This window comes from Elephantulus edwardii, unplaced genomic scaffold (genome assembly GCF_000299155.1).
Source record: "Elephantulus edwardii isolate Elephantulus edwardi_28Jun2011 unplaced genomic scaffold, EleEdw1.0 scaffold00180, whole genome shotgun sequence".
NCBI classification, from domain to species: domain Eukaryota; kingdom Metazoa; phylum Chordata; class Mammalia; order Macroscelidea; family Macroscelididae; genus Elephantulus; species Elephantulus edwardii.
This window is the reverse complement of record NW_006399930.1, coordinates 3,622,328-3,648,203: the sequence shown is the minus strand read 5'-3', so window position 1 is coordinate 3,648,203 and position 25,876 is coordinate 3,622,328. Positions and strand designations below refer to the sequence as shown.

The 25,876-nt window shown below is 40.2% G+C and overlaps 1 protein-coding gene across 1 annotated transcript in view; it reads right to left on the bottom strand.

Annotated features, from left to right (window-relative positions):
* Positions 1-205: 205 nt before the first annotated feature.
* The window catches only part of MRPL39 (mitochondrial ribosomal protein L39), a 50,498-nt gene continuing 24,827 nt past the window's right edge, over positions 206-25,876 (bottom strand). The window contains exons 10-11 of the mRNA XM_006896042.1: positions 742-860; positions 206-640 (exon numbers count right to left, since the gene is read on the bottom strand). Coding sequence (XP_006896104.1) covers positions 206-640; positions 742-860 — 554 coding nt within the window. The remainder of the gene's footprint in view (positions 641-741; positions 861-25,876) is intronic.

Genomic DNA, 25,876 nt, shown 5'->3' with positions numbered 1-25,876 from the left:
CGTTTCCTTTTTAATTAAGAACAAAGGTTGGAGCCCGAGCCTTGCCGAGTTGGGGCAGGAAAGTACGTAGCCTGTCAAGAACAAGAAGAAAAAAAATACACCACACACACACCGAGAATGACCCATGAGAACGGGAAAGGGGGGAAAACACCAATCCTGGGGCGCTGGGCTTTTTCGACTTTTCCTTTAAAAAGAAAAAAGTTTTTCAAGCCGTAGGTTCCAAGAACCCGCAGGAGGGGGGCGAGGCGGGGGGTTTTACAGCAAAGGCGTCTGATCGGTTATGAGTCACAAGTGGGTTATAAAAGGGTCGCGCGTTCGCAGGCGCGGGCTTCCTGTGCGCCGCCGAGCCCGGGCGCAGCGCGGCGGCCACCTCGGAGCGCGGGCGGCCTCGGCAGGGAGGAGACGGCGCCGCGCGCTCAACAAAGGAGCGCGGGAAGAAGGAGGCCGCTCTGGGCCCCGCAGGTATGCCCGGCTTTGCTCTTCCCTCTCTCCGCCCTCTCCTGCGCGGCGGCGGGGACGCGGCGGGGCCGGGGTTGGAAGGCGCCCTGCGGCCCCGGGACGAGGGCGGGGGCGGCGGACACGTGGCTCGGTGCGCCCGGCCGGCCCCACGTGCGCCTGCCAGGCCTTGGAGGGTGGCACCCTCCCGGGTCAAGAAGTTGCTCAGACTGGGTGGGGTGGGAGAAGGGTGGGGGGAGGAAAGTCAGTCTTAGCAAAGTTTGCTTAGTTTGTAGAATATGGTACCTGTGGTTTAGCCCGGGACTGGTTTACTTTTTTGGAGTAGCCAGAGAAGTGGTGATTACAAATAGACACGTAAGGGCCAAACCCATTGCCACCTAGTCGATTTAGACTCTTAGTGGACCCTAAAGAATGGAGTACAACAGTCTCCTAGCGCGTTACATGTTTGGCTGCAAACCGAAAGGTCATAAGTTGAAGGGGGCAGGGTTAACTTGGAATGATAATATTTTAAATACATCTGCTTTTAGTACAAGGGAGAATCGCTCAAAAATATTCAGTGCGTTTCTGGATTTTTTTTTTCTCTCACTCTTTCTCTCTGTGCCCAGCTTGTTCTTGAGCGCACTGACTGCCTTTCTTTATTCTTGCAAAACCTCTCTGGGTCTTAAGTCTCCCAGTTTAACACTCCCAAGATACCTATATGTCAAGCAGGGATGTTGGACTATTTATTACAAATAAAATATAACCTGGAATTACTGAATTTGATAGCTGATTTTGACATAGGAAAGATTCAATCTATGCTTTTAAAAAAAAAGGCGAGATCTAAAGTTCAGAGAGTTGAAGTTAATTCTCTAACAGCACACAGCATATCCAGGACTGTGTGTTTGTAGGACTCAATGGTTTTCCAATGATGCTAACAATTTCGTTTATTTTTTATGTCAAGTAAATAAGGTCAAATGGAGAGGTATTTTCTGTGTAGTTCTTATATGTAGGTATTTCAAAGCTATGCTGTCGTTTGCATTTCTCTCTCTGAAGTAGAACATCTCTTATATGGCTTTATAGTGGTACAAGTGGTTTGCAATCAATTGCTAATTTAGCTGTTCAAACTGAGCCAGCTGCTCAGCAGAAGAAAGGCCTGGCAAACTGCTTCTATAAAGATTACAGCCAAGAATGCCCAATGGAGCAATTCTACTCTGTCACTCATGGGATGGCTGTGAGTCAGAATGATCTCAATGGCAACAGTTTGGGCTGGGTTTTTTTGGTTTGTTTTTGTTTTTTCCCCAACATACTGTGTACTCTAGATGACTAGGGCAGCCAAATTTTAATAATCACAGATTGATCTTTGAGAAGAAGAAAAATTGTTTTCTAGTCTAGAAAACTGCTTACCTGTGTAAAGGGTAATGCAAGCTATAAAATTTTCAAAACAGTTTCCTGTGTATTATCTAGTCTGCTAGTCACAATGATAAAATTAGCAAGTGGTGTTACCCAGTTTTACCGATGTGTATCGTGTGGCTTAAAGACTTTGTATCATCTTTGATAAAGCCACTGTTGTTGTTGTTGTTTGTTTAAAAAGAAAAAAAATTAGAAAGCCACTGCATTCAAGTCAGTTCCAACTCACAGTGGTCTTCCACAGGGTTTCTGGCCGGATAAATTGCAGTGTACCCAGTCATCTATCCTCAGAGACGCTGATCGCTTCAACTGGCTTATCCAACACATAATGTTCTATACCACAAGGGTTCCTGTATTGTTGTTGCTGTTAGCTGCTGTCCATTTAACCTAGAACTCACCGGGACCCCATGTGTAAGTTAATGAAATGCACAATTCCCCAGCCTGCTTTGAAGCACCTATAGAGAGCTCTGGTGGCCAGATGGCAAGAAGCTGCGCTGCAATCCCAAAGGCATGAGGTTTGAATCTACCAGCTGCTCTGCGGGAGAAGGATGGACATTCTCCTTCTGTGCGATCAATTAACTACCTCTGAAAACTCACTAGAGAGTCAGCTTAGGGTGGATTCCGACTCAGCGGTACACAACACAACAACATAGGGTGTTGGTAGGTCCATAAATGCATCTTTATCGGACCAGAGCACATTCAGTTTTACTTCTGTTCCGTGGACTGCTTTCTGCTAGTTTGAACTGACCAAGTTAACCTCACTCAACGAGGTCACCTTATCCTGGCCACAGGAGCAGGCTTCCTAACCACACATAACAAGAAAGAGAAACATTAGCATTGTTTGAGTTCTGTAGCCACTTCACAGCAGAACAGTGGTAGGTGTTTGTACACGCTTCTACCCATTTGACCTGATTCATCAATTGTAAAGTGATTTATAAATTATGGGCCTTTTCAGATCCCCAAAATGCAATGTTCTCTTTATGAGAAGGCCATGGTCATAGCCTGCCGGTGCCAGACACCATGTTAGATGCTGGCAAAGCGAAGGCAACCTAGATCGGCAGAGCCCTTCGCTCGGAGTTCTTCGGTTAGACCAAAAGCTAGCAGTACACTTCTATGCAATTTGCTATCATTTCAATTACAGTAGCATATAAACTTGATGTAATTGGAATGTGCCATACGTTTAACCAGTCTTTACTTTCCATGTGCATTTGTGGGAAATGAGTATCTTTCGTATTTTCCTCATCTCTCATTAAGTCCATATTCTGTGAGTCAAAAACTCCAGCCCAAAAGAGCCTCTTTCTTAGCTTTTAAAAAAGGCTTTTCAACTACTTTATATCATCATGATGATTTACCATTCAATTTAAATAAAGTTTTCTTTTTCATGTTTAGTAACAGTTCTGATCCCCTTTTTCCTGCCACTCTGGGAATCTAAGGGAAGTTCTGAATTCTTTTCCTAGAAATTCTCATAATTTTGCATTCACTGTTGGCAGGCTCCAGGTTTTCCTGAACCTTTGATGTGGCACTCTTGGCGGCTGTGCCTTCATCCATAATGCTTGTCCTCAGAGCTAATAAAACTGAATAGTCGAGAATGACCGATCACCATAGTCATTGACTACATTTCTGATGAGAACCTGGCTGTTGCTCAGCTGAAGCCATTAATTATAATGGTTTCCTTGTCTTGATGTTAGTGCCTAATTCTACAGTGAAGAGGGTTTGCTTGTGTTTGTGGAAAGAATAAGTTTTGAGAATCAGGGCAAGTTTCTAGTGCCCACTCTGCAAATCCCTGTGCCTCATTTGTCTCATCTCTGAAATGGGTAGTTGAGACTGAATCATTCCTAAAGTCCCTGAAACTGTTGAAACGCTTAAACTTGGACTGAATCATTCTTAAATTCCCATAAACTTTTATTTCAGTGTGACTCTCCAACTCACTTGCATAGGTAAGGCTGACACACAACTGGATTTAGTGAAATAGTGTACTCTGTCATACAGTTAAGGCCAACACGAGGGTAGCCAACAGCAAGCAGTGACCAAAGAGAATCCGAGTACCTATGGGAGTAAATTTAAATGTTCATAGACTGTATTCTTTAGTTGTGGTTGCTGCTGGTGCTATTTGTTTGCTCCAATCTAGTCTTAATACCTAGTGACTATCAGTTAGTCTACTCCAAGGCAGTGTGTTTGGTTTTGAGAGGTTTTTTTTAGTCTTACTGCATTCAAAACTGCCATTCACTCCCTGAAATTGGACAATGAGAAAATTGTGAAATACTTTTTCTCAAAGAAAGATGTTAACACTTTTCAAAGAACCTCTTTTTAATCCCACCTCTTGCTGCCTGTATCTTCTTATTATGTATTCCTTTTATCTTAGTCTTAAGAAAAGGCAACTCTTCTAATTTGATTCCTGCTATAGAATTCTCACCTGCCATAAAGCACTTACACTATATTCATCTGTCAGTGTCTGGGCTTAAACTATCTAAGCCCTCAAACAAAACCACCACAGCAAAATTAGCACATCTTGTGTCTGAGCAGTTCAGCAGGCACATGTACAGCCCCAAAGTGGGCAGTGTTGTGGAAAAACACTGGCTTCCCAAAGGCACATGGACTCGCCAGAATAAGGAGCTTAACATCAGTCAAGTGCTGTGAGTTAAGGTAGATTGTGGATATTTGTGCTAATTCTGAAAAAGAATAACCCACCCATGGGAACACAGGGTAAAAGCACTGTTGGAAGGAAAGATGAATGAAGAACAGTAAATGACTGAATGAATGAAATTGTGAAGCTGATGTTTGCAGAATGAAAAACCGTGGCGTACAGCGTTGTACGATGGTGTTCCTGTCATCACTCCATAACTGAGAGAATTCTATATACAAATATTGGATTCCTATTGTCTTAGCAAAATGTATGCTCTTCCATGAGAATGTTTTGGTGGGCCTTTAGGAGTTACTTAATGTAGAAAGTAGCATACACTAAAGAAGACCTGGTTGATCAGTGGTTAAATGAACTCTCAGCTGCTAACGGAGAGCTTGGCAGTTCTAATCCACAAGCAGCTCCATGAAAGAATGATGTGGCAGCATGCCTCTGTGAAGAGTGCAGCCCAGGAAGCCCTAGCATAGAGTAGTCCTCTGTCCTAGAGAGATATATCAGAATCGACCCAAAGGCAAAAGGGGAGGTGTTTCCCCATAAATTAAAGAATTCTTTTAATTTTGTTTGAGCATGTTAGATAACCTCTAATTTATATGACTAAATTGTATAATAGCAAATGTATCTTGTACTGTTAAAATGTCAAGAGCCAGTGTGTGATAGAAATGATAGACTGACCAGGTACTCAGCAAATATAAATGACTGAGGTCCTCAGGTGAGCCCTGATATTGATCATAAGCCTGAAAGGTAATGGTTTTAATTCATTATACTATTTCATCTTCACAGTGATCCTTCTATCTCCATTTTCATGGATGCAACTGAGACTTAAAGAAGTTTATTAACTTGTCAAAGTCCACACAGCTATTAAAGCTGGTGAAATCAGGAGTGGGTCCCAGGCAAGTTAAAAAACTAAAGACAAAAAACAGATTAATGAACACACCTTCTCTTTTCCCTTAGTTTCCCTGATTGTATTCACTCACCACACTGCTTTTGTTTCTCTCTTTCCCATCTCCTGTCTCTCCCCCCCACCCCGCCCCGTGTCTATGTACAGACCCAACATCCAAACCATAGGCTTATGTCATCCAAGTGTGTTATAAAACAAGATAGAAGCAAAGTCTTTTCTTTCCCTACGGATCTATATGGTTATTTCCAGTAGTCCCCTCAGACTGAGATCCAAGGCTGGTGTTCTCTAAGAGGGTCCACTGTTGTTGTTATATGACATGGAATTGACTGTGGCTCCATGACTGTGCATAGCAGTGAATAACAGATCTGAAACCTGCCCCGTCCTGTGCCATCCTCCTTATCTCTAGTACACGCACCAGTCCTTTGTCCAGTCACTATGTGAATCCATCTTGTTGATGGTCTTTTTTTCTTTGACCCTTCACCTTGCCAAGCATGATGTCTTTTTCTAAGGACTAATCTCTCCTTACAACATGCCCAAAATATGTGAGACAGAGTTCATTACAACTTCAGAACATCAATGGCCTCATGAGTATCTTTCCACATATATATAAGCTCTTACTACACTAATTTCCATATTGGTTAAATCTTATTGAAATTATCCAATGTCAGATCCAAGCCAGCCATTCAAATGGAAAAGGCTTTCAAATACATATCTCATGTATTGATTCAAAGCATTTATCGAGTGCCATCTATAATCAAGCACAAGGGAAGGCCCAGTCTCTGATCTATGCACTGTAATAAGAAGCACTTAAAATAATAACAAGGTGTTGTAATAAAAAGAGCCCCTTCTGGCTCCAATTGCTAAGCCCTCAGCTACTAACGAAAAGGTTGGTTTTGAAGATTCGCCCAGAACTGGTAAACAGCTTCCGGAAGATCACAGCCACTGCAAAACCAGGGGGTATGATTCTTCTTAGCAACACATGATCTCTTCATTGGGTTTCTGAGACTTTAAATCACATGAAAGGAGATTGCCCATGTTTTTCCTTTAAAGCTGCTAGTGGATTCTAACTACCAGACATGCCTTTGGATTAGAAGCACAATGCCACCAAAGCTCTCTGGTACATGAGAAAGTTGAATAGAAATGGGAAAATATTTACAAGAAACTATCTAAATATTTTTCATTCTTAAAGTGTAGCTATATTCTACCTATTGAAATAGTTTGAGAGCTAGAATTTGTATTTCTAGCTTTCTGTGGCATCTAGCCTATCAATAGAGATTGATACAATACATTGATAACTAGTATTTAGGACAGAATAGAGCTGATCCATAGGATTGCCAAGGCTGTAAATCTTTATAGAAGCCAATGGTGCAGGATAGAACAGGGTTCAGATCTTTTGTTCATAAAGTCACTATGAGTCATACTCGACTTGCTGGCACCTAACAACAAAAACAACAACTAGAGAGTAAGGTGTATTCAAACCTCTGACCTTTTACTTAACAGCTGAGTATATAAGCACTGTACCACTAAGACTCTTAACAAATTAATAACTGCTGGCTATTTCTGTAGACTAGGATGAATAAATTCAGGACAGTCAGATGATGGTTTTGTTTATGAAAAATAATCATTTGTGACTTTTAAACACAAATTCTGATATGCTATTCTTTATTCTGAAAATATTAAGCAATTAGTATTTTAAAAAGGAAAATACAGAAAAATATATGTTCTTGTAGAAGGGAATAACGTATTTGTAAACAAAAGTGGCAAACTAGGCCATCTTCTGTTCTTAAAGATATGCTTTCCTTAAATACATACCTTTCCTGCCAAATCAATCATGTAAGATATATTAGGAAGCATATGCTTCCCCCCCTTCAATCCCTAATCATATCCTTTAGAAACGCACAATTTAAGGAAAGATTCTTGGAATACTTCTTTGAGTTTAGTTTTCACTGCCCGCCATATAAGGAAAGATATCGACATTATGATGTATGTTGTATACAGCATATACTGTCTCTTGGTAGACTTTTATCTAAGGTAGGAATGAATGGTTCTGATTCTCAGAAGTAATAAATAAATGCTTTGATACTCAAACAATAATAACCTCAACTGAACTTTGACTCTAATTTTAGCTACTGAAGAGTTGTGCAGGAGTGAAACTTGCACTGAAAATGAGTATGTTATATTATGTGCATCCATGTGCTGTGGAGTGAACAGGTTTGGTGTTTATATGCAGAAATGCCCTCCCTCATTATGACCCCAGTAGAGACAATATAAATTTCTCTTGAATGATACTTTGCTGATTGTGTCTGTCACGTTCTTGTCATGTGATTATCCATACTGACTGCAGGGTCTGTAATTGTGGATAATTCTTCTTCTACCACTCTACAAGCTGAGAGGCTGTAATGAGTCCAGAAAGAGCCACTTCACTCATTACCTCATGACATGACCCTCTGCCAGTGCTCTTGCTGATAGGCTAGCCTGTGTTTTCTGTGATCACTAATTCCCACTCAGACATGGAGAGCCATCGTATGGTTGGGTGGTCATCCTGTCGGAAGCCCAATCCCAAATCTTGAGAGTGAGCATGGCTTCAGCATTGATGGATGGAAGACATTCTCAGTCATTCTAATAACTGAAAGTCAACTGACTATATATTTGAAAAACTATTCTGTGATAGTTTCTTTTATTTTTTTTTGTTTAGTGGTGTTGATGGTTTTCCATAGATCATTGTGCTATCAATGAGACTTAAGACTGTAGTATATTTAGACAGACTTCTCAGTTCTCTGAATTGTTATCATTATTCATTATAGACTTAGGAAATTCATTATCCCTAAGAAATAGGACAAATTTCTGTTTGAGCATTGAGAACAAAAGGGGAATTGTGTGATGCCTCTTATTTCAATACACCTTTAACATATGAGCCAATAAAATAATACTGTTCGAATCTTTAATGCAGTGTGCAGCACATTATGAAAAATGCTTGCCACTTTTGTTCATACTCAACAGAGTAATTCATTGGTATTTTTAAAAAAAGGATACAAGGAAAAAATCTTACTACTATATACTAAATAGATTTATTTTAATGTTTTGCCTAAGTATTGTCTTTAAAGAACAGGCATAGAATTTACTACTAGAATAATCAAACAATTCCACTTAAACACTAAATAGACATATCTCTTTGATTCACTAAAAATTCATAGCTATTGAGTCAGAACCAACTTATAATTGACCTTACAGTGGGTTTTCAGAGGCTGTAAATTGAATAGGAAGAGGCTGCCCAGCTCTCTCCCATGGAGCAGCTGGTGGATTCAGCTGGTGCTTTTGTATTGGCTAGGTGAAGAGAAAGATAACATAGAAAATTTGTTATTATTGTTTTTGTTGTTGTTGTTGATATGTGTCATCAAGTTGCCTGCAATCCATAGCGACCCTATGTACAACAGCTCTGAAGCCTGCCCTATCCTGAGTCAGTCTCACTGACTCCAATACACCAGCCCCCATGGCCCCAGTCACTGTATTAATCCATCTCATCTGAGGTCTTCCTTTCCTGCGCTGTCCTCCACCCTTCCAAGCATGATGTCCTTCTCCAAGGATCAGTCTCTCCTGGCTCCATGCCCAAAGCATGTGAGACAGAGCTTCAAAAGCCTAACCTCCAAGCAATTAGTATGTCCATGTCATTGTGGTAAGGATAGAGCGTAGAACAAAAAGTAAGGACTGTACAGTCTTTTTTTGACTGAACTCGTTAAACTGAACTAAAATCCTGAACTGACACCATTTAATTTCAAATTTTCATCACAAAACTAATTCATCTCAGAAAACGGGGTTTTTTTAAAAAAGAAAAGAAAAATACTGTCAGTAAGAATGATCTGTTTCCTTGGTTTGGAAATTTCCAAACTATGATATTCTACCCTGTCAAAATATATTCTTTGGGGAATTTTTAACTTCATACATTTCTTTTGAACTTAATCACATTTTCACATCTAGCTGGTTTCATTATTAAATAAAAGAAAAGGTGATTCCCCTCTTGTGCTGACGGAGACCACACACTTGAATGGTACTCTAACTTCTAGGTTCTGCAGTAGTAACACTGAAACCAAAAAGACGCTTGTGGCAGAAATGTCACTTTACATGAGTAAAATCAGACTCTTACAGGAAGTACCAAATCCATCTTCTTTTTTCAATCAACTTGTTGCTAAAGGCAAGTTGTTTAAGACACAGAGCACTCTTTAAGTTATGCTTCTTTCACGGAGATCAAAACCAAAGTCACTGAGAAATGCTGTCCCCAGAGGAGTCTCTAAATGAAAAATGAGAGGATTTTAAGATGGATTCATTTGCAGGCAAGACCTCTGCTACCTGTATCATATTTCCTTGAAGAATAAAAGTAAAACCTCAACTATTTATTACAGAATGAGGATCTGGACAGAACCCTCCTATATAAAACAGGTTAATGCCATTTTCATTTCCATGAACCATGAAGTACTGTGTTTACTCTTTTGGCCTTTTACTTACATTGTTTAGCTCTCAGGTGAGATATAAATCAGAAAAGATAATACTGGGTCAGATAGCAAGTTCCTCCCTTGATTTTAGCACTTTGGAACCAAAGTGGCTTTTTTGGTTTTGTTTAAAGGAAGATGATTTATTTGTGTTACGCCACTCAGAACTACACAATAAGGCTTTAAAACATAATCTTAAAAATAGGAGGGTTTTGCAGGGGGGTGTTTAAAGATCTTTTAATTGCCAATTTCTCAACTCTTTCAGTGAATTTCTTCCTAGATTTACTGGCCTGGAAATCTGCCTTCCTTAAGATTACAGCCAACAAAACCTGACGGAGCAGTTCTGCTTAGTAGCACTTGGCGTGGCCATGAGTCAGGAGGACTTGATTTAGTGATAACAAATTTGATTGGGTTTGGGATTTTCGTTAAAAGGAGCCTTGTTTACTTCGAGTTGCTGCAGAAGAAAGGGCCTGGCAGTCTGCTCTCAGACAGTTACTGAAAACTTTGTGACCCCCCAGTTCTGCTGAAACATCTGTGAGGCCACATTGAGTCAGAGGTGACTCGACAGCGGCTGGTACTGGTATTTAATAAGGAAATAAAGACTCTTTTTGCTTTCAGATTTATATCCACTCGCTCCCGATTTATAACTGCCTGTGCATACAAAATTATTTCTCTGTCTTTCTTGCAGGTGACGCAAACCAGGAAGGGGAAATCTGTGGTTTAAACTCTTTGTGCCTCATCCCCTCAGTGCCGGAGTTTGGCTGTAGGCTGTAGGCTGTATGCTGTTAATGCTAATCGTGATAGGGGTTTTTACCTCAACTGACTCCTACATGTTAGCATTAACAGGGTATGACGCCTGTTACTAGCATTCACATGGAACAAATCGCCACGTGGGAGGATGACAAAGAAGCATGAGTCACCCTGCTGGGTAAACTTAAACTTCAGACTTTATTACTTTCTAATTTGCTAATCGTACACTGGTCACTGGGATGTCCTACCTTCAATTCCGTTTTAAGATTATTGTCATTTAAAACATGTGTCAGCAGTATTGTGAATTACATTAACTGTTAGATTCAAATCTTTGCTTTTAAATTGGACATATATGTGTCATTTTTAGTTTAAAGTTAGGTATGCTCATGATAACTAGCCATTAGTGCCTTTAATAATTCAACTGGGAGATACATGGGTTGATTATATTCTAAAACAAATGTAAGTCATTAAAAGTTAAGAAAGGCAATTATCCCCCAGTTGCATCATGGATTGTCTAACAGTAACTTAAAACAGACTTAGAAAATGGACTTTTTCTCTCTGTAACAAATTTCTATTTAGAGATTTTCTGTTTCAAATGAATAAAATTTTTAATCTGGATCTTAAAAGAGGAGTTAATATTCAGCATGCTGTGATCTCAGTTTGTTTTAAAAAGCTAGGATTGTTATCAGTAAGTCATTGCCATGGTCATAACTGACTCTGCTAATCCTTCAGCGAGTTTTCAGAGGCTGTAAATTGAATGGGAGTAGATTGCCTATCTTTCTCCCTTTGAGCAACTAATAGATTTGAACTGCCTGCTTTTGAGTTGGCAGTGAAACTTCTTACCCTTAGTATTAACAGTAAATATGGTAAGAAATACGGAAGACAGGTGACTGGCTATCTTCCCTATAAGATATAAAGATTTAATAAAAATGTAATATTTTAAATCAATTTCCTAATGTAGGTTAAAGTTCAGAAGTTCAACTGTCTAACAATAGGATGGAAGGGAATAATTAATTCTTCCTTTATTTGTTTCTTAGTTTATGTAATGGGGATACTTTTCAACCTTAGTGTGAGGCTTACATGAGGTGAGTGACTCTTTTATAAAAAGTGCTCCAGTATGATGGTCAGCAAAAGAGAAGACCCTCCACCAGACCGATGGACCCAGTGACCACCACAGAGGGCTTGAGCATGACAGAGATCAAGAAGAGGGCGCGCATGACAGAGATCAAGAAGAGGGCGCAGGATAGGGCAGGGTTCCTATCGGTTGTTCATAGGGTCACTATGAGTTGAACTCAACTCGATAGCACCTAACAACAGTGTGATGAATTAAAATTAATCCAAGATTGGGCCACAAAACCTTTCTCCATGATTAACTATATCACTTACAAATATATAGCCAATTGTGATTAAGTTTACATATTTAATGTGTACTTGTATTAGCAAGTCTTCTTGGGAATTATTTTGTGGAACAGTCATTCACTATAACCAGATAAATTCATTGAGTTTAATGCTTTACCCCCAAAAATAAAAACAACATTGCCCTTAAATTGATTCCAACTTATCACTGCCATTTCAGAAATTCATCAGGTTTCCAAAGTTGTAACTTTTTTTTACAGCTTTTAACACAATTTTTATTTGAAAAGTTATATATAATATAGCATCAACTATTTTCAAGAACAGTAATAAACCTGATAAATAATAAAAACCAGACTAGTAGCATGTATAACAAGAAACGAATGACCTTTCTATAATCAAATATTCAATTATCTACAGTGTGTTTTTGCAAAGGGGAAAAAACCCATGATTTACAGGCACATCATATTGAAAATAAAGCTGCAGTGGCAATTTTATACAATTAACCATTCTCAAGAACCTAAATCATTAAAACAGTAATTACAAGTTCACAAATTTAAAAACTTTCACATAATTTTTACATTGCATTAGGCAAACACTTAAGTCTGACTTTCAAGTTATTTCCCATCCCCAACAAAGGTGCCAACACTTTTGCTACAACTTTCAGTGTGAGTAATTTTGCCCTAAAAAAGTTTTTAAAAGCTCTAATTTTTTACAGGAAGAGACTGCCCATCATTTTCTCTTGGGTGTGATTGGTGGATTCGAAATGCCAACTTTTTCATTAACTGTCCAATATTATCTGCAAAACACTACCAGAGCTCCTTAAATTACTTTTAGTTGATTGTAACTATATTTCTTTGTTATTCTGGCATCTCTTTTCTTTGCAAAGTACACATTGGAATCTCAGAAGATGTTTACACAGAAAAATGCAATTGTGACAGCAAGATGGGTATAGTAAGGGGAACATTCTTGACTCCTAGAAACAGTATTCTGGTCTCAGGACACCCCCTTGGCCTCACTCTCCTTCCTGTTCAAGTTGTCTGTGCTACCAAGATAAATTTCTCTTCATACCCTTGAGATGAACAAGTGGTTCCTCCGCCCTTCATAGGTGCTGTCACTCTCAACAGTGTTCCTTGGGACTATAAGAAGAAATTGCCAGTGGAGTCCTTGTTCTGAGTCCTACTTCTTCAGAACCCTGTTTGTTGCTTATAGCCATAAAGTCATAGAATGTTAGGACTGGGGACTAGTTTAGTATCTTCCTGCTGTTCTAGCGAACAGCTGTGGGAATGAATAAAGGTACTCTAAGACAAGCTGAGCTATGAAGTGCATTATCTGAAGAGCACTACCTGGTCTTGTGTTCCCGGGTGATGCCAGTACACAGATGATAACTAAATGGTTGGAAGTTCAAGTCCACCCAGAAGCACCTCAGAAGACCTGGTGATCTACTTAATGAGAGACCAGCCATTAAAAGCCCTCTGGAACACAATTCACTCTGACACACCTGGGATTGCCATGAGTCACAGCCAACACAACAGATCATTTGGCTTTTTTGTTTATCTGATGACCAAGATGCTTAATCTCTTTAAAGCTTGAGTTCCTCATCAGTAAAATGTTAATAGCAGTGTGATTAAATGCATGTTAAGCATTAGCACAATGTCTATTAAATATGTGAAAAGAAAACAGGGATTTTAAAACTTAAATCTCATCCATTTGAGTAAAGCTTAAGTGGGAAAATTTAGGGGGTGTCCAGTCTAAGTTAATGGTGATGAAACAACATGGGTAGAGATGATGGAAATGATGACGATCTAAACAAGGTAGTCAATGGCACTGAACTGCATATGTTGAAATTGTTGAATAAATGTATGTTTTATTGAATATATTCTCACCAAAATAAAATCTAACAATACAGATTTTTCTAGTTAGCCACAGTTCAAAAGGTACACAGATGAAATTTTTTTAAATGTTAAATACTTTAAAAACACCATCATCTAAATAAAATAATGACCAGTGTATCTCCCCAAGGTTGCACTAGCGACAGTTTAATTAAAATTCTATTAAGAGAATCTGGAATACCTCTAGGATCTCTGGAGCTGGTTTTGTTTTGTTTCCTAATCTGCTGATCAACCTTCCAAGGCTTCTAGTTCTGATCTCCTGGTGTTAGATGGATTCTGTCTGACTAATATACCCAGGCATTCCGAAACTTCTTACCCCATGAGTGAGACCAGCTCTGTGTGTTTAGTCTGGCAAAGGTTAACCAAAACCAAATCCACTGCCATCAAGTCCATTTAAACTCATAGCAAATCTGCAGGACAGGGTAGAACTGCCCCATAGATGTTTACAGGAGCCCATGAATGTTTACGAAAGCGCACTGCTACATCTTTCTCTAGTGGAGAGGCTGGTAGTTTAACACTTCTGACTCCTCAGTTACCAGCCAAATGCCTAGCCACTGCACCCACCAGAGCTCTTGGGGATGGTTAAGTATCTAGGAAATATGTTTGGTTTTGTTTTAAATAAAAAGCAAGGGGCAGCTGAAGTGAAAGTGGGCTCTGCGTGGAATGAGAAAGGCAATTGGAATCCAGTGTTTCCCACAGATGACTGAGTTGAATGAAATGCTCAGCTATGCAGGGCATGGTTGCTTCAAAAAAACAACTGCAGGATGACAAGAGGACTATCCGGGATGTGACCTACTTCCTCAGAAATTTGCTGAATTAGATAGTAGGCCGTCTGTTCACTATTGGCTCACTGTTAGCAGTCACCGTTAGAGGGATCGAGTAAGTAAAAAATGGAGGCAAGAATAAGGGGAAAAGTGAAGTCAGGAAGTTGGGGGTTCCCAGAAAATCTGTATTCATAGAAAATAGAGTATCAGAAATTTTCTAAATATATATATAAGACAACCAGTACGTCAAAGTTAGTGGAAAAATCTCAGAAAAAAGGAGGTTGAGGAAAAATGGGAAACAAGAAGGGGGGAATAAAAAAAACACACCCACCTGATAACGAAACAGTATATGGTTCTCTATTTAGAAAGACTGTACATACACAGACGAGCTAAACAGGCGTGGGAAGGCAAATGACACACACCACACTCATGAATATATATGCAGGTTTGACAGAGGATATTTCTACATGTGTTTACATGTGTTAACAAATATAGTAGACCATTGCTATGAAAATTTCTTAGTCATACCCAAACACCTTGAGGGCATGAGTTTCTGGGCCTAGAGGCTCATAACTATTGTCACTGGCCACATTAGTCAACTGGCATACCACAGTCCTCAAAGACAATCAGTGCTCTTCACCTTACTTTGGTAATTAGCAACTGGAGTCTTAAAAACTTGTCAGCAGCCATCTAAGGTGTGATTATTGCTCTCTGTGTATCTGAAGCAAAGCAAAGTGGAGAGAATCAACAACACATAGAAGCACTCAAACCTCAGCCTCCACAGCCGAAGACGAGAGGAACAAGATGATGTCCAGCTTTAAAGGATCGCAGTAGAAGGCCCTGAAAGGAAGCCTGATAGCATGGTGCCTTACAATCTGGGCTGCTAACCAAAAGGTCAGAGCTTTGAATTCACCGGTCACTCTGTGAGAGAAAGACAGTCAGTCTCCTTTCATAAGATTTACATCCTCAGAAATTTGATGGAAAGTCACATCATGAGCTGAAATTGACTCACTAGCAGTGAGTTTGATTTGTTTGGATAGAGTGGGAGAAAATGTAGACTAAAATTCGAAATCATACGACTAGGTTCATGAGAGACTGCTACAACCACCAAGACTACAGCCCATAGTCAGCCTTCAAGATTAGAACAGAGTCTCATGGCTCAACTTTTCAGTCAAACACTATAGACAGGTCGACAAGATGAACAGTAACACCAAGGAGGTAGATATTCCTTAGAGAATCAAAAAGAAACGTTTTCCCAGGTAAAGTTTAGAAAGTTCAGAAAGCACAAAGGGATATGAAGAAAGAGGAATGGAAACAGCAAGCACGAGGAGCAAGTGGGAATCTATTACATTGTGAGGATTGCATTCAGTGTCACAAAGCATGCATGCACTATTGAAAGGGAAACTAATTTTCTCTGCAAATTTTCATCCAGATCACAATAATTAAAACAACCCAACAGAATGGAGAATGTTGTTGTTATGTGCCGTTGAGTCACCTGCAACTCATAGCAACCCTATGTACTGTAGCCCTGCTCTATCATGTGCCAACCTTATTGTGTCTGACACACCTGGAATCAATCCATCTCATCGAGAGTCTTCCTCTCCTGTGCTGTCCCTCCACCCTCCCAAGCATGACGTCCTTCCTCAAGGACTGGTCCCTCTTTGCAAGATGTCCAAAGTGGATCAGATGAAGCTTCAGAATCCTTGCCTCCAAGGAGAACAGTGAAACAAAAACACTTGTATATTAGAGTTCACCTTTCTAGTTTAGCTTTCAAATACTCCTATAATAAAAATAAGGAAATAATTGGTCTCATAAAGGATTTTGAGAGGTTTTTTAAAATTTTCTGTTACTATAGTATTTTCACAAATCTAAGTGTTCCAGAATGAGTACTCACCTGGCCAGCAAATATACCTCTAACCACCTCAGTATTGCCGTTTTTCCTGGGTAGATTCCTAAAACACTATGTCAGTGTGTCTTTTCTAACATCATTCACTCTTGCACTCCTCTCTGCAATGCTCAGGGATTTTTTAGTTCACGGTCACCCAGCACACTGTATCAGAAGTACTTGTGCTGGCAAGTGAACGGCTACCTTAGAGGAAGTGATGCCCTTGAGAACTGAACTAGCATCTTTCACAGTAGTAACCCACACCACATGATCACATCACTATTCCAGTTCTACAAACACAACTGAATTTAATATACTGTGAATATTTCACTTTACACATTGGCTATAAAATGTGGCTTTTGGTAAATGAAAATTCATTATAGCAAACAAATGACTGAGAAGTTCTACATGTAACAAAAGAAATAGGACAGTGATTCCCTTTTGGGAAACTTATCAAGGTGCAAGTCCACAAACTGCACCCCATGAAACTGATTCCATAATGGAAGGGTAGAATCTTTATTTTGACAAATTAATCAGGTGATACAGATGGTTTCTAAACCAGCTCTGAAAATCAGTGGTTTATACATAGGTTGTTGTTGCTGTGGTAACTGCGGATGGTGATCTGCAATCTTGCCGCGTACAAGTCTAATGTCTGTGTAGATGCTATTCATTCTGTGTGATGAGAAATCAGCATGGGCTGGCTGGTAAACGTCCTGTACTTGACCCCCGAGGAGATGAGGAGCAATTACACTTCAAGTCTCATCATCTCTCCCTGCCTGCAACATTCTATCTCGGTAATACCCACCTTCCTTGAAAGTCACCCACTTAAACTATCTATCACCAACTGATGGCTGTGTACTATGTAAGCTCAAGCCATCAGCTGCATCTTAAAGTGGTAATAAGGAAAGTCGGTGATAAAGGAGAGAGGGGACTGAGTTTCTGTTCCAATTTTATAAAAATAAGTCAAATGCATAGTTTTAAAATGTCATGTTCCTACTCTTGTGCTTCAACTAAACATTATAGCTAATATACACTTAGGGGTATTCTAGCTCCCGAACTTTGTTTCACATGCTTTGGGCATATTGTTAGAAGGGGACAGTCCTTGGAAAAAGACTTCATGCTGAGGAAGGTAGAGGATCAGAAAAAGACCTTTAACCAAATGGGTTGACACAGCAACTGCACCAATGGGCTTGAGCATAGTGGAGATTGTGAGGATAGGACAAGGTCCGCATCTGTTCATGGTGTCATTAGGAGTCAGAGTTGGCTTGACAGAACCTAATATTTTCCAGATAAAGGTCCAGGGTCTTCAAGAAAGACACAACTTGCACACAGAAGTACTGGATGGAACAGTACTTACATGTTGTTATGTGCTAGTGAGTCACTTATGACTCATAGCGACCCTGTGTACAACGGCCCTGAACCCTGCTCTCTTCTGTGCCAACCTTATTGTCTCTAACATACCTACTTCCATTGCGCCAGTCACTGAATCAATCCATCTCATCCAGGGTGTTCTTTTCTTGGGCTCTTCCTCCACCCTTCCAAGCATGATGTCCCTCTATAATGACTTTTCCGTCCTTGCAAAATGACCAGAGTATGTCAGACGAAGCCTAAGAATCCTTGCCTCCAAGGAGGAACCTTATTTCACCCTCTCTAGGATGAACCTGTTTGTTCTCCTGGCAGTCTACGGTATATTCGATACCCTTCTCCAGCACCACAGCCCAAAGACATCAATTCTCCTTCAATCATCCCAAGTCATTGTCCAACTTTCTGATGCAAAGCAAGTAATTGTGAAAACTATGGCCTGGAGCTGGCATGCATTAGTCTCCAGACTGACACTGATGCTCTTCAGTACTCTTCAGATGTCCCTGACAGCCGATTTCCCAATGCAATTCGTCTTTTGATTTACTGCTGATACCAAGAATGTTAATTATGGAAGCAAGCAAATTAAAGCTGTTAACAATCTCAGATCTCTTCACTGTCTTTTCATGATTTTGCCAATCGGCCCTATAGTGCAAATCTTTGTTTTCGTGATGGTGAGTTTCAATCCATATATAAGGCTGCAGTCTTTGGCCTTCTGCAGCAAAGTGCTTCAGGTCCTTCTCAGTTTCAGTAGGCTGAAACAGAAGAATTTAATGAAACTGAATGAGCAAGAGCCTGTGGTGATGAAGGAAGTTCAAGCTTCTCTGAAAGAATTGGCAAAAAAACAAGACCCCAGGAATTGACGGCATACCAACTGACATATTTCAACACATAGACGCTGCCCTGGATGCGCTCTCCATGTTGTCCCAAGATATCTAGAGGACAACCACCTGGCCAACTGACTGGAAGAGATCTATATTTGTTCTCATTGCAAAGAAAAGGTGACCCAACAGAGTATGGAAATTATCAAACAATATCATTTATATCACATGCAAGCAAGATTCTACTGCAGATTATCCAAAACATGACTGGAACAGGACATAAACAGAGACCTGCCAGATGTGCAGGCTGGGTTTTGAAGAGGCTGTGGTACTAGGGGATATTACAGCTAATGTTAGATGGATCTTGGCTGAAAGCAGAGAGTGCCAGAGGAATATCTATTTTTGCTTCTTTGACTATGCAAAGGCCTTTTACTGTTTGGATAACAACAAACTGTGGCTGACTCTGAGAAGAATGGTAATCTCAAAACACTTGATTGTACTTATGTGAAACCTATACTTGGACCAGGAGGCAGCTGTCAGAACAGAGCAAGGAGACAGTGCATTGTTCAGACTTGGGAAGGGTTTAAGCCAGGGGTGTGTCCTAATATTTACACAGAGAAGAGAAAAAGCAAGATCATCACCTTTAATAGTGGACACCAGTTCTCCCACCCCTACTGTGCCCAGCAGGTCACTCTATCCTCAGCCGACGCAGGGTTGGTGGTCTGCACACAGACTCCTTTCCTGTTACAGCTGAAAGACTTGTTCCCTCTGACTGACAACAGATAGAGTAGTAAAGTTGGATGGTGCTGTATGATACGACAAACATAAGCAGAACAAAGAGGTGCTCATTAGACTCAAAACAAGGAAGGAGTCTCCCTGATAAGAAATCAGGACTGAAGGAGGCTCATTTCCCAACCTTATTAGAGATAGGCCATCTTATCTACTTAGACTGTCTTGATGGAAATTACAAAGCCTTAGAACAAACCATTCTCCGAAAACTACCCTTTTCCCAAATGCTGACAGTTCAGCAACCTTTGTGTACTAATGATCTGTAGGATTACCTATAAGAATTTATATTATAATTCTTTTTGCACATGTGGGTAATCTTATATTAAAAAAAAAAACCAACAAAACCTCAAATTCATTGCCATTGGGTGAAAACTGGCTCATGGGATATTCACAGGCTATAAATGGCATTAGAGAAGATTGCCCATCTTTCTCCTGCAGAGCCGCTGGTGGTTTCAAACTGCCTGCCATTGGGTTGGCTGCACAACAACCTGTCCATTAAGCAGTTCTGTCATTTCCTGTTGTTATTAATCATGCTGTTCTGTGCTGCCAAGTCGTGTGCAACTCATAGCAACCCTGTGTCGCCTATGTCCTCAGCTTACAGTGTCCTCAGTCTCACTGATTCTAGCACATCTACCTCCTTTGCCCCAGTTACTCAATCAAGCATATCCGGGATCTTCCTCTCCTGCACTCTCCCTTTACCCGTCAGGGCATAATGTCCTTCTCCAAGGACCAGTCAGTCTCTCCTGGACACATGCCCTAAGTATGTGAGTCAGAGCTTCAAAATCCTAGCCTCCAAGGAGAAAATTGGTTTCACTCTCACCAAGACAGACCTATTTGTTTTCTTGGCAGTCCCATGGTATTGTATATTCAAGACATTTTTTTCAGCACTACAATTCGAAGGCATAGATTCTTCTGCCATCCTTAGTCATTGTCCAGCTCTTTGATGCATAGCAAGTAATTGCAAAGACCATGGCCTATATCAGGCACACCTTAGTTTTTAGACTGACATCATTGCTTTTTAGCAATGTGCCATTGAGTGACCTGCAACTCATAGTGACCATAGGTTCAGCAGCTCTGAAGCCTGCCCTGTCCTGAGCCAGTCTCACTGAGTCCAACAAACCTACCCGCATTGCCCCAGTTACTGTATCAATCCATCTTATCCAGTGTCTTCCTCTCCTATGCTATCCCTCCACCCTTCCAAGCATGATGTCCTTCTCCAAGGACTGGTCCCTCCTGGCCACCTGCCTTTGGGTATGTGATTCAGAGCTTCAAAATCCTAGCCTCCAAGGAAAAAACTTGGTTTCACCCTCTCCAAAACAGATCTATTTGTTTTCTTGGAAGTCCATGATATGTTCAAGACTCTTCTCTAGCACCGCAGCTCGAAGGCATTGATTCTTCTTCTGTCATTCTTAGTCACTGTCCAGCTCTCTGATGCATAACATGTAATACATCTCCTTATTTCCTGACCAAGGGTGTTGAGTGTGGATCCAAGTAAGATGAAATAATTTGACAGTTTCAATCCTTTCTCCACCTATCATTATGTTGCCTGTTGGTCCACTGGTGAGAACTTTTGTTTTATGTTAAGATGCAGTCCATATTGAAGGCTTTGATCTTCTATAGCATTTCAGGTCCTCCTCACTTTCACCAAACCAAGTTGTCTCATCTGCATAACATAAGGTTGATGTTAGTATTCCTCCGATCCTGATGCCACATTCTTCTTCAAAGACCAACTTCACAAATTATTAGCTGAGCATACAGATTGAATATGTATGGAGAAAGGATACAACTCTGATGCACACTTTTCCTGATTTTAAACCTTGCAGTGTTTCCTTGATGCATAGTGACCTTGTAAAAGAGTGGAATCACCCCTTCAAGTTTCTGAGCCTGTAAATCTTAACAGGAGCGGACTTTCTTCCCCAGGGCTGCTGCAATATTTTGGTTAGCAGCCAACACTTAACCCCCTATGCCATCAAGGCACCTTGAAAATATGAACATGATAGCGCTTTTTCTTGGGAAGGAGGAAGGAAGTAAAATGGAAAACACCATTTATTCAAAAACAAAATAATCTGAAGTAGGTTAACAATGATTAAATCTAGACAATGACACCATCGTTCTTAATTTTAAATAACAGGATCTACTCTAGTTTTATATTTTTAAGTGACTCGCAGGCCTTATGCTTGGTGTTCAGGTAAGAACTGTAAAAAAATGCTGCTTACACCTCAGAACAGCTACAGGAAAACAATACTGAGAATACCCACACCATGCACGTGAGGGTTGTCATGCTCAGTACGGCCCAACACAACAAATCCTGTATGCTGTCTTCACAACACCCTTCCACATAAAAATTTCCAGTTGAGCCCTGGTGAGCTAGGTTAAGTGCCTTGGGCTTACCTTTGGGAAAGGTTAGCAAATTAAGGTTCCCTCTTGTACTTCTAAGAGGGATCTATGGTGGCCTAGTGATAAAAAACTGCACTGCAATCCCATTAGCACATAGTTCAAATCCACCAACTGCTCCACAGGAGACGAATGGGCAATTTCTTCCAGTGTGATTTATGGCCTCTGAAAACCTGCTGGGCCAGCTCTGAGTCAGTTCTGACTTGATGGCACACAACAACAAAATTGTACTTACAGAGTTAAAACTTATCATACAGAATTCAGCACACACTAGATGTTCAAACAGTGCTTGGTGCCCCCCTCTCAATGTTATGAAAAATAGCTATTCAAATAAGAATTTTGTTAAATCATTCCCTGTACTTTTTTGGAAGCAGGAGTGGCATCTACTTCTTGAACAACATGCCTCCAGAAAATCTATGAACTTTGATAAATGTTGATAGTTATACAAGGGTTTCAGGCCTTTTGTTCATAAGGTCGCTATGAGTCATGCTTGAGTCAAAGGCAATCAACAACTTTTCTGCAAGCTCTTAAGATTTCCCAATTTTTAAAGGAATGAAATATTTAACAAAGTAGGATTCTGCAGCAAACCTAGGGAATGGAGAGAAAATCATCAGTAGAAAGTTTAAATAATGGCTATCTCCTCCTCCTCTGAAACATTGGAGGGTCAGCTAGGAGTTGGTTATGACTCCATGGTACATACAACAATAAAATAATAGAGGATGTCAGTACTTAGCATACAAGTGGAGGCAATTCTATCAAACAGTGCCCAGTTGGGCTAGAGAAACTCAAGAGATCATAGAAGGAAGACACATTCAATGCAGTCTAGTCAACTGACTCAGAACTGCCCTATCGGGTTTACTACAGGATTATAAATCCTTTCAGGAGCAGGTTGCTCCATCTTTAAGTTACTGTATAGATTTGAACTGTTTCAACCATTGCATCACCAGGGCTCCTAGAAGACAGAGGGCTAAAAATTAAGAGACCAATTAAAAGTCTGTGTATAAACAAATTGACTTCTTCCCTCTTTAACTCATCTCCAAATTCTGAAGCGCCTGAATTAAAAAAAAAATCCAGAAAATCTTGATCCAGGTAAAATATTGGTGATACCATTTAGAAAATGAGGACAAGAGCTTCCTAGAAAGAAGTAGGGCAACCAGTATTGACAGTGGTAGCCAAAGATATAGATCTCTTCATTCCAGTATTTAGAAAATCCCCGGCCAGATTCATCTACTCCTTTTCAGTGTGGAGCCAAACCTTGCCCTTATCACACTGCCACTCAACCTGCCTAAATGAACATTTTCAACTACAACACTGACAATCAGAAATGACAACAGTCAAAAAAGCCTGAGACATGGAGCACTAATATAAGCCAAAAAATCTGTTACCAGCGGTAAAAGATAATTCAAAGACTAAAAAAATGAATGAATGAAAAAAAAAATGATAACTCTTATCTGTTGTCTTCAGAGTCACATACACTGCATCTATTAAAACGGGATATGATGAACAAGAACTGAAGAAAGTGCTTTCATAAATTAAAATAGACTTGACATATTAAGTTCAAGAAAAAGATTAGAGGATAAATGCAAGATAAATGAGGAAAAGGAAATGTTATATGCCATGAGTTGACTGTAAGGAAGCAGATCTGAACCTTGCCCTGCCCTGCACCATCACTTACATACTTGAACTCATTGCCAGTCACTTTGTAAAATCATCTTGTTCAGGGTCATCCTCACTTTCTGATCCTCTGTCTTTCCCTGCATAAAGTCTTTTTCCAAGGACTTCTGACAACATGCCCAAATTACGTGAGATGAATTTCCACTATTCTTGCCTCTAAGGAGCACCCTAGTTGCACGTCCTTCAAGATAGACTTGTTCTTTTGGCAGTGCATGGGATATTCAGTATTCTTCACCAGCCTCACTATTTAAAGGCATTACTTCTTCTGTCGTCTTCACTCACTGTCTAACTTTCAGATAGCAGAGAAAATAAAAGAGCTAATTTAAAAAAAAATCTAAAATCCAAAAGAGAAAGGAAGGAAAAAATAATTTTGTACAACTAGTCACACACTCTGATTACCATCAGGTCAGAATCAACTCATAGTGGATTTTTAGTGGGTTGATGAGTCTTTAAGCCCCATAGAAGACACTGTCTACTTTTCTTCAGGGCCACTGGTAGATTTGAACTGCCAGAAAGACTTAGCCTTTAGACTTCATTTTACATACCAGGCATGTTGCTAGGAGAGGCTATTCCTTGGACGGGGACATGATGCTTGGAAAGGTGGAAGGTTGGTGAAGAAAAAGGACACTATATCAGGTGGACCTTTCTTCTTCATACGTTGTTCCATTTCAAAGAAAGGTGATCCAACAGAGTGTGGAAATTATCGAACAATGCCATTGATATTACATGTAAGCAAGAATCTACTGAAGATTATCCAAAAATGACTGGGAAACATCAACAGAGAACTGCCTGAAATGTAGGCTGGGTTTAGAAGAGGCTGTGGTACTAGGTATATTACAGCTAATGTCAGATGGATCTTGGCCAAAAGCAGATAGTACTAGAAGAATGTCTGAGTTTCATTGATTATGCAATGGCATTTGACTGTGTAGATCACACTAAACTGTGGCTGACTCTAAGAATGGGAATCCCAGAACACTTGATTGTGCTTATGCGAAACCTATACTTGGACCAGGCGGCATTAATCAGAACAGAGCAAGGAAATACTGCATGGTTCAAAATTGGGAAGGATGTGTGCCAAGGATGTGTCCTATCTCCCTATCTTTTCAATCTATATGCAGAACAGATTATCCAGGAGGCTGGGCTCTATGAGGAGAAATGTAGCATCAGGATTGGAGGTGGACTCATCAACAATCTATGTTATGCAGATGATACAACCTTCCTTGCTGAAACTGAGGAGAACTTGAAGTACCTGCTACAGAAGGTCAAGGACTGCAGCCTGATACACGGATTGAAGCTCAACATCAAGAAAACAAAGATTCTTATCACTAGGCCAACTGGCAGCATCAATGATGAATGGTGAAGAGATTGAGGTTGTTGACAGCTTCCATTTGCTTGGCTCTACAATCAAGACTCTTGGTACCACGAGCCAGGAAATTAAAAGATGAATTGGTAAAGTCAGCTGTCAGATCCTCCTCCAAAGTACTGAAGAACAATGATGTCAGTCTGGAGTCTAAGGTGCGCCTGATGCAGGACATGGTCTTTGCAATTACTTAGTATGCATCAGAAAGCTGTACACTGACTAGGGATGATAGAATTGATGCCTTTGAGCTGTGGTGCTAGAGAAGAGTACTGAATATACCAAGGACTGCTAGGAGAAGAAACAAGTTCATCCTGGAGAGAGTGAAGCCAGGCTGCTCCTTGGAATCAAGGATTCTGAAGCTTCATCTGACATATTTTAGACATATTGCCAAGGAAGAACCAGTCCTTGGAGAAGGACGTCATGCTTGGGAGGATGGAGGGACTGCGCAAGAGAGGAAGACTCTAGATGAAATGGGGAGATTCAATGACTGGGATAATGGGTGGTAGGTGTATCAGAGACATTAAGATTGGCACAGGATAGAGCAGGATTTAGGGCTGTTGTATATAGGGCCACTATGAGTCACAGGTGACTCAACGGCTCATAACAACATCAAGTGAACTGACACAGTGATTGTCACAATGGCTTCTAGTGTGTCAGGAAGTGTAAGGATAACACAGAATAGGACAGGGTTCATAGGGTCGCTGTGGGTCATACTTGACTTGGCAGCACCTAACAACAATATAATTTGTTTTAGTGCTTAGAGAAAGGAAAGAGTAGTATAATCTTCATAAATGCACTCACACACTATATTTAAAAAGTGTTTCTTTTAATTTATTAGACATATTTAAATTTTAGCACGTTTCTATTATAGATGCACTTTCTTCTGTAGGTTTCTATGTAGATGCTCTTTCCTCTGTAGGTTTATGTGTAGATGCACTTTCCTCTGTAGGTTTATGTGTAGATGCACTTTCCT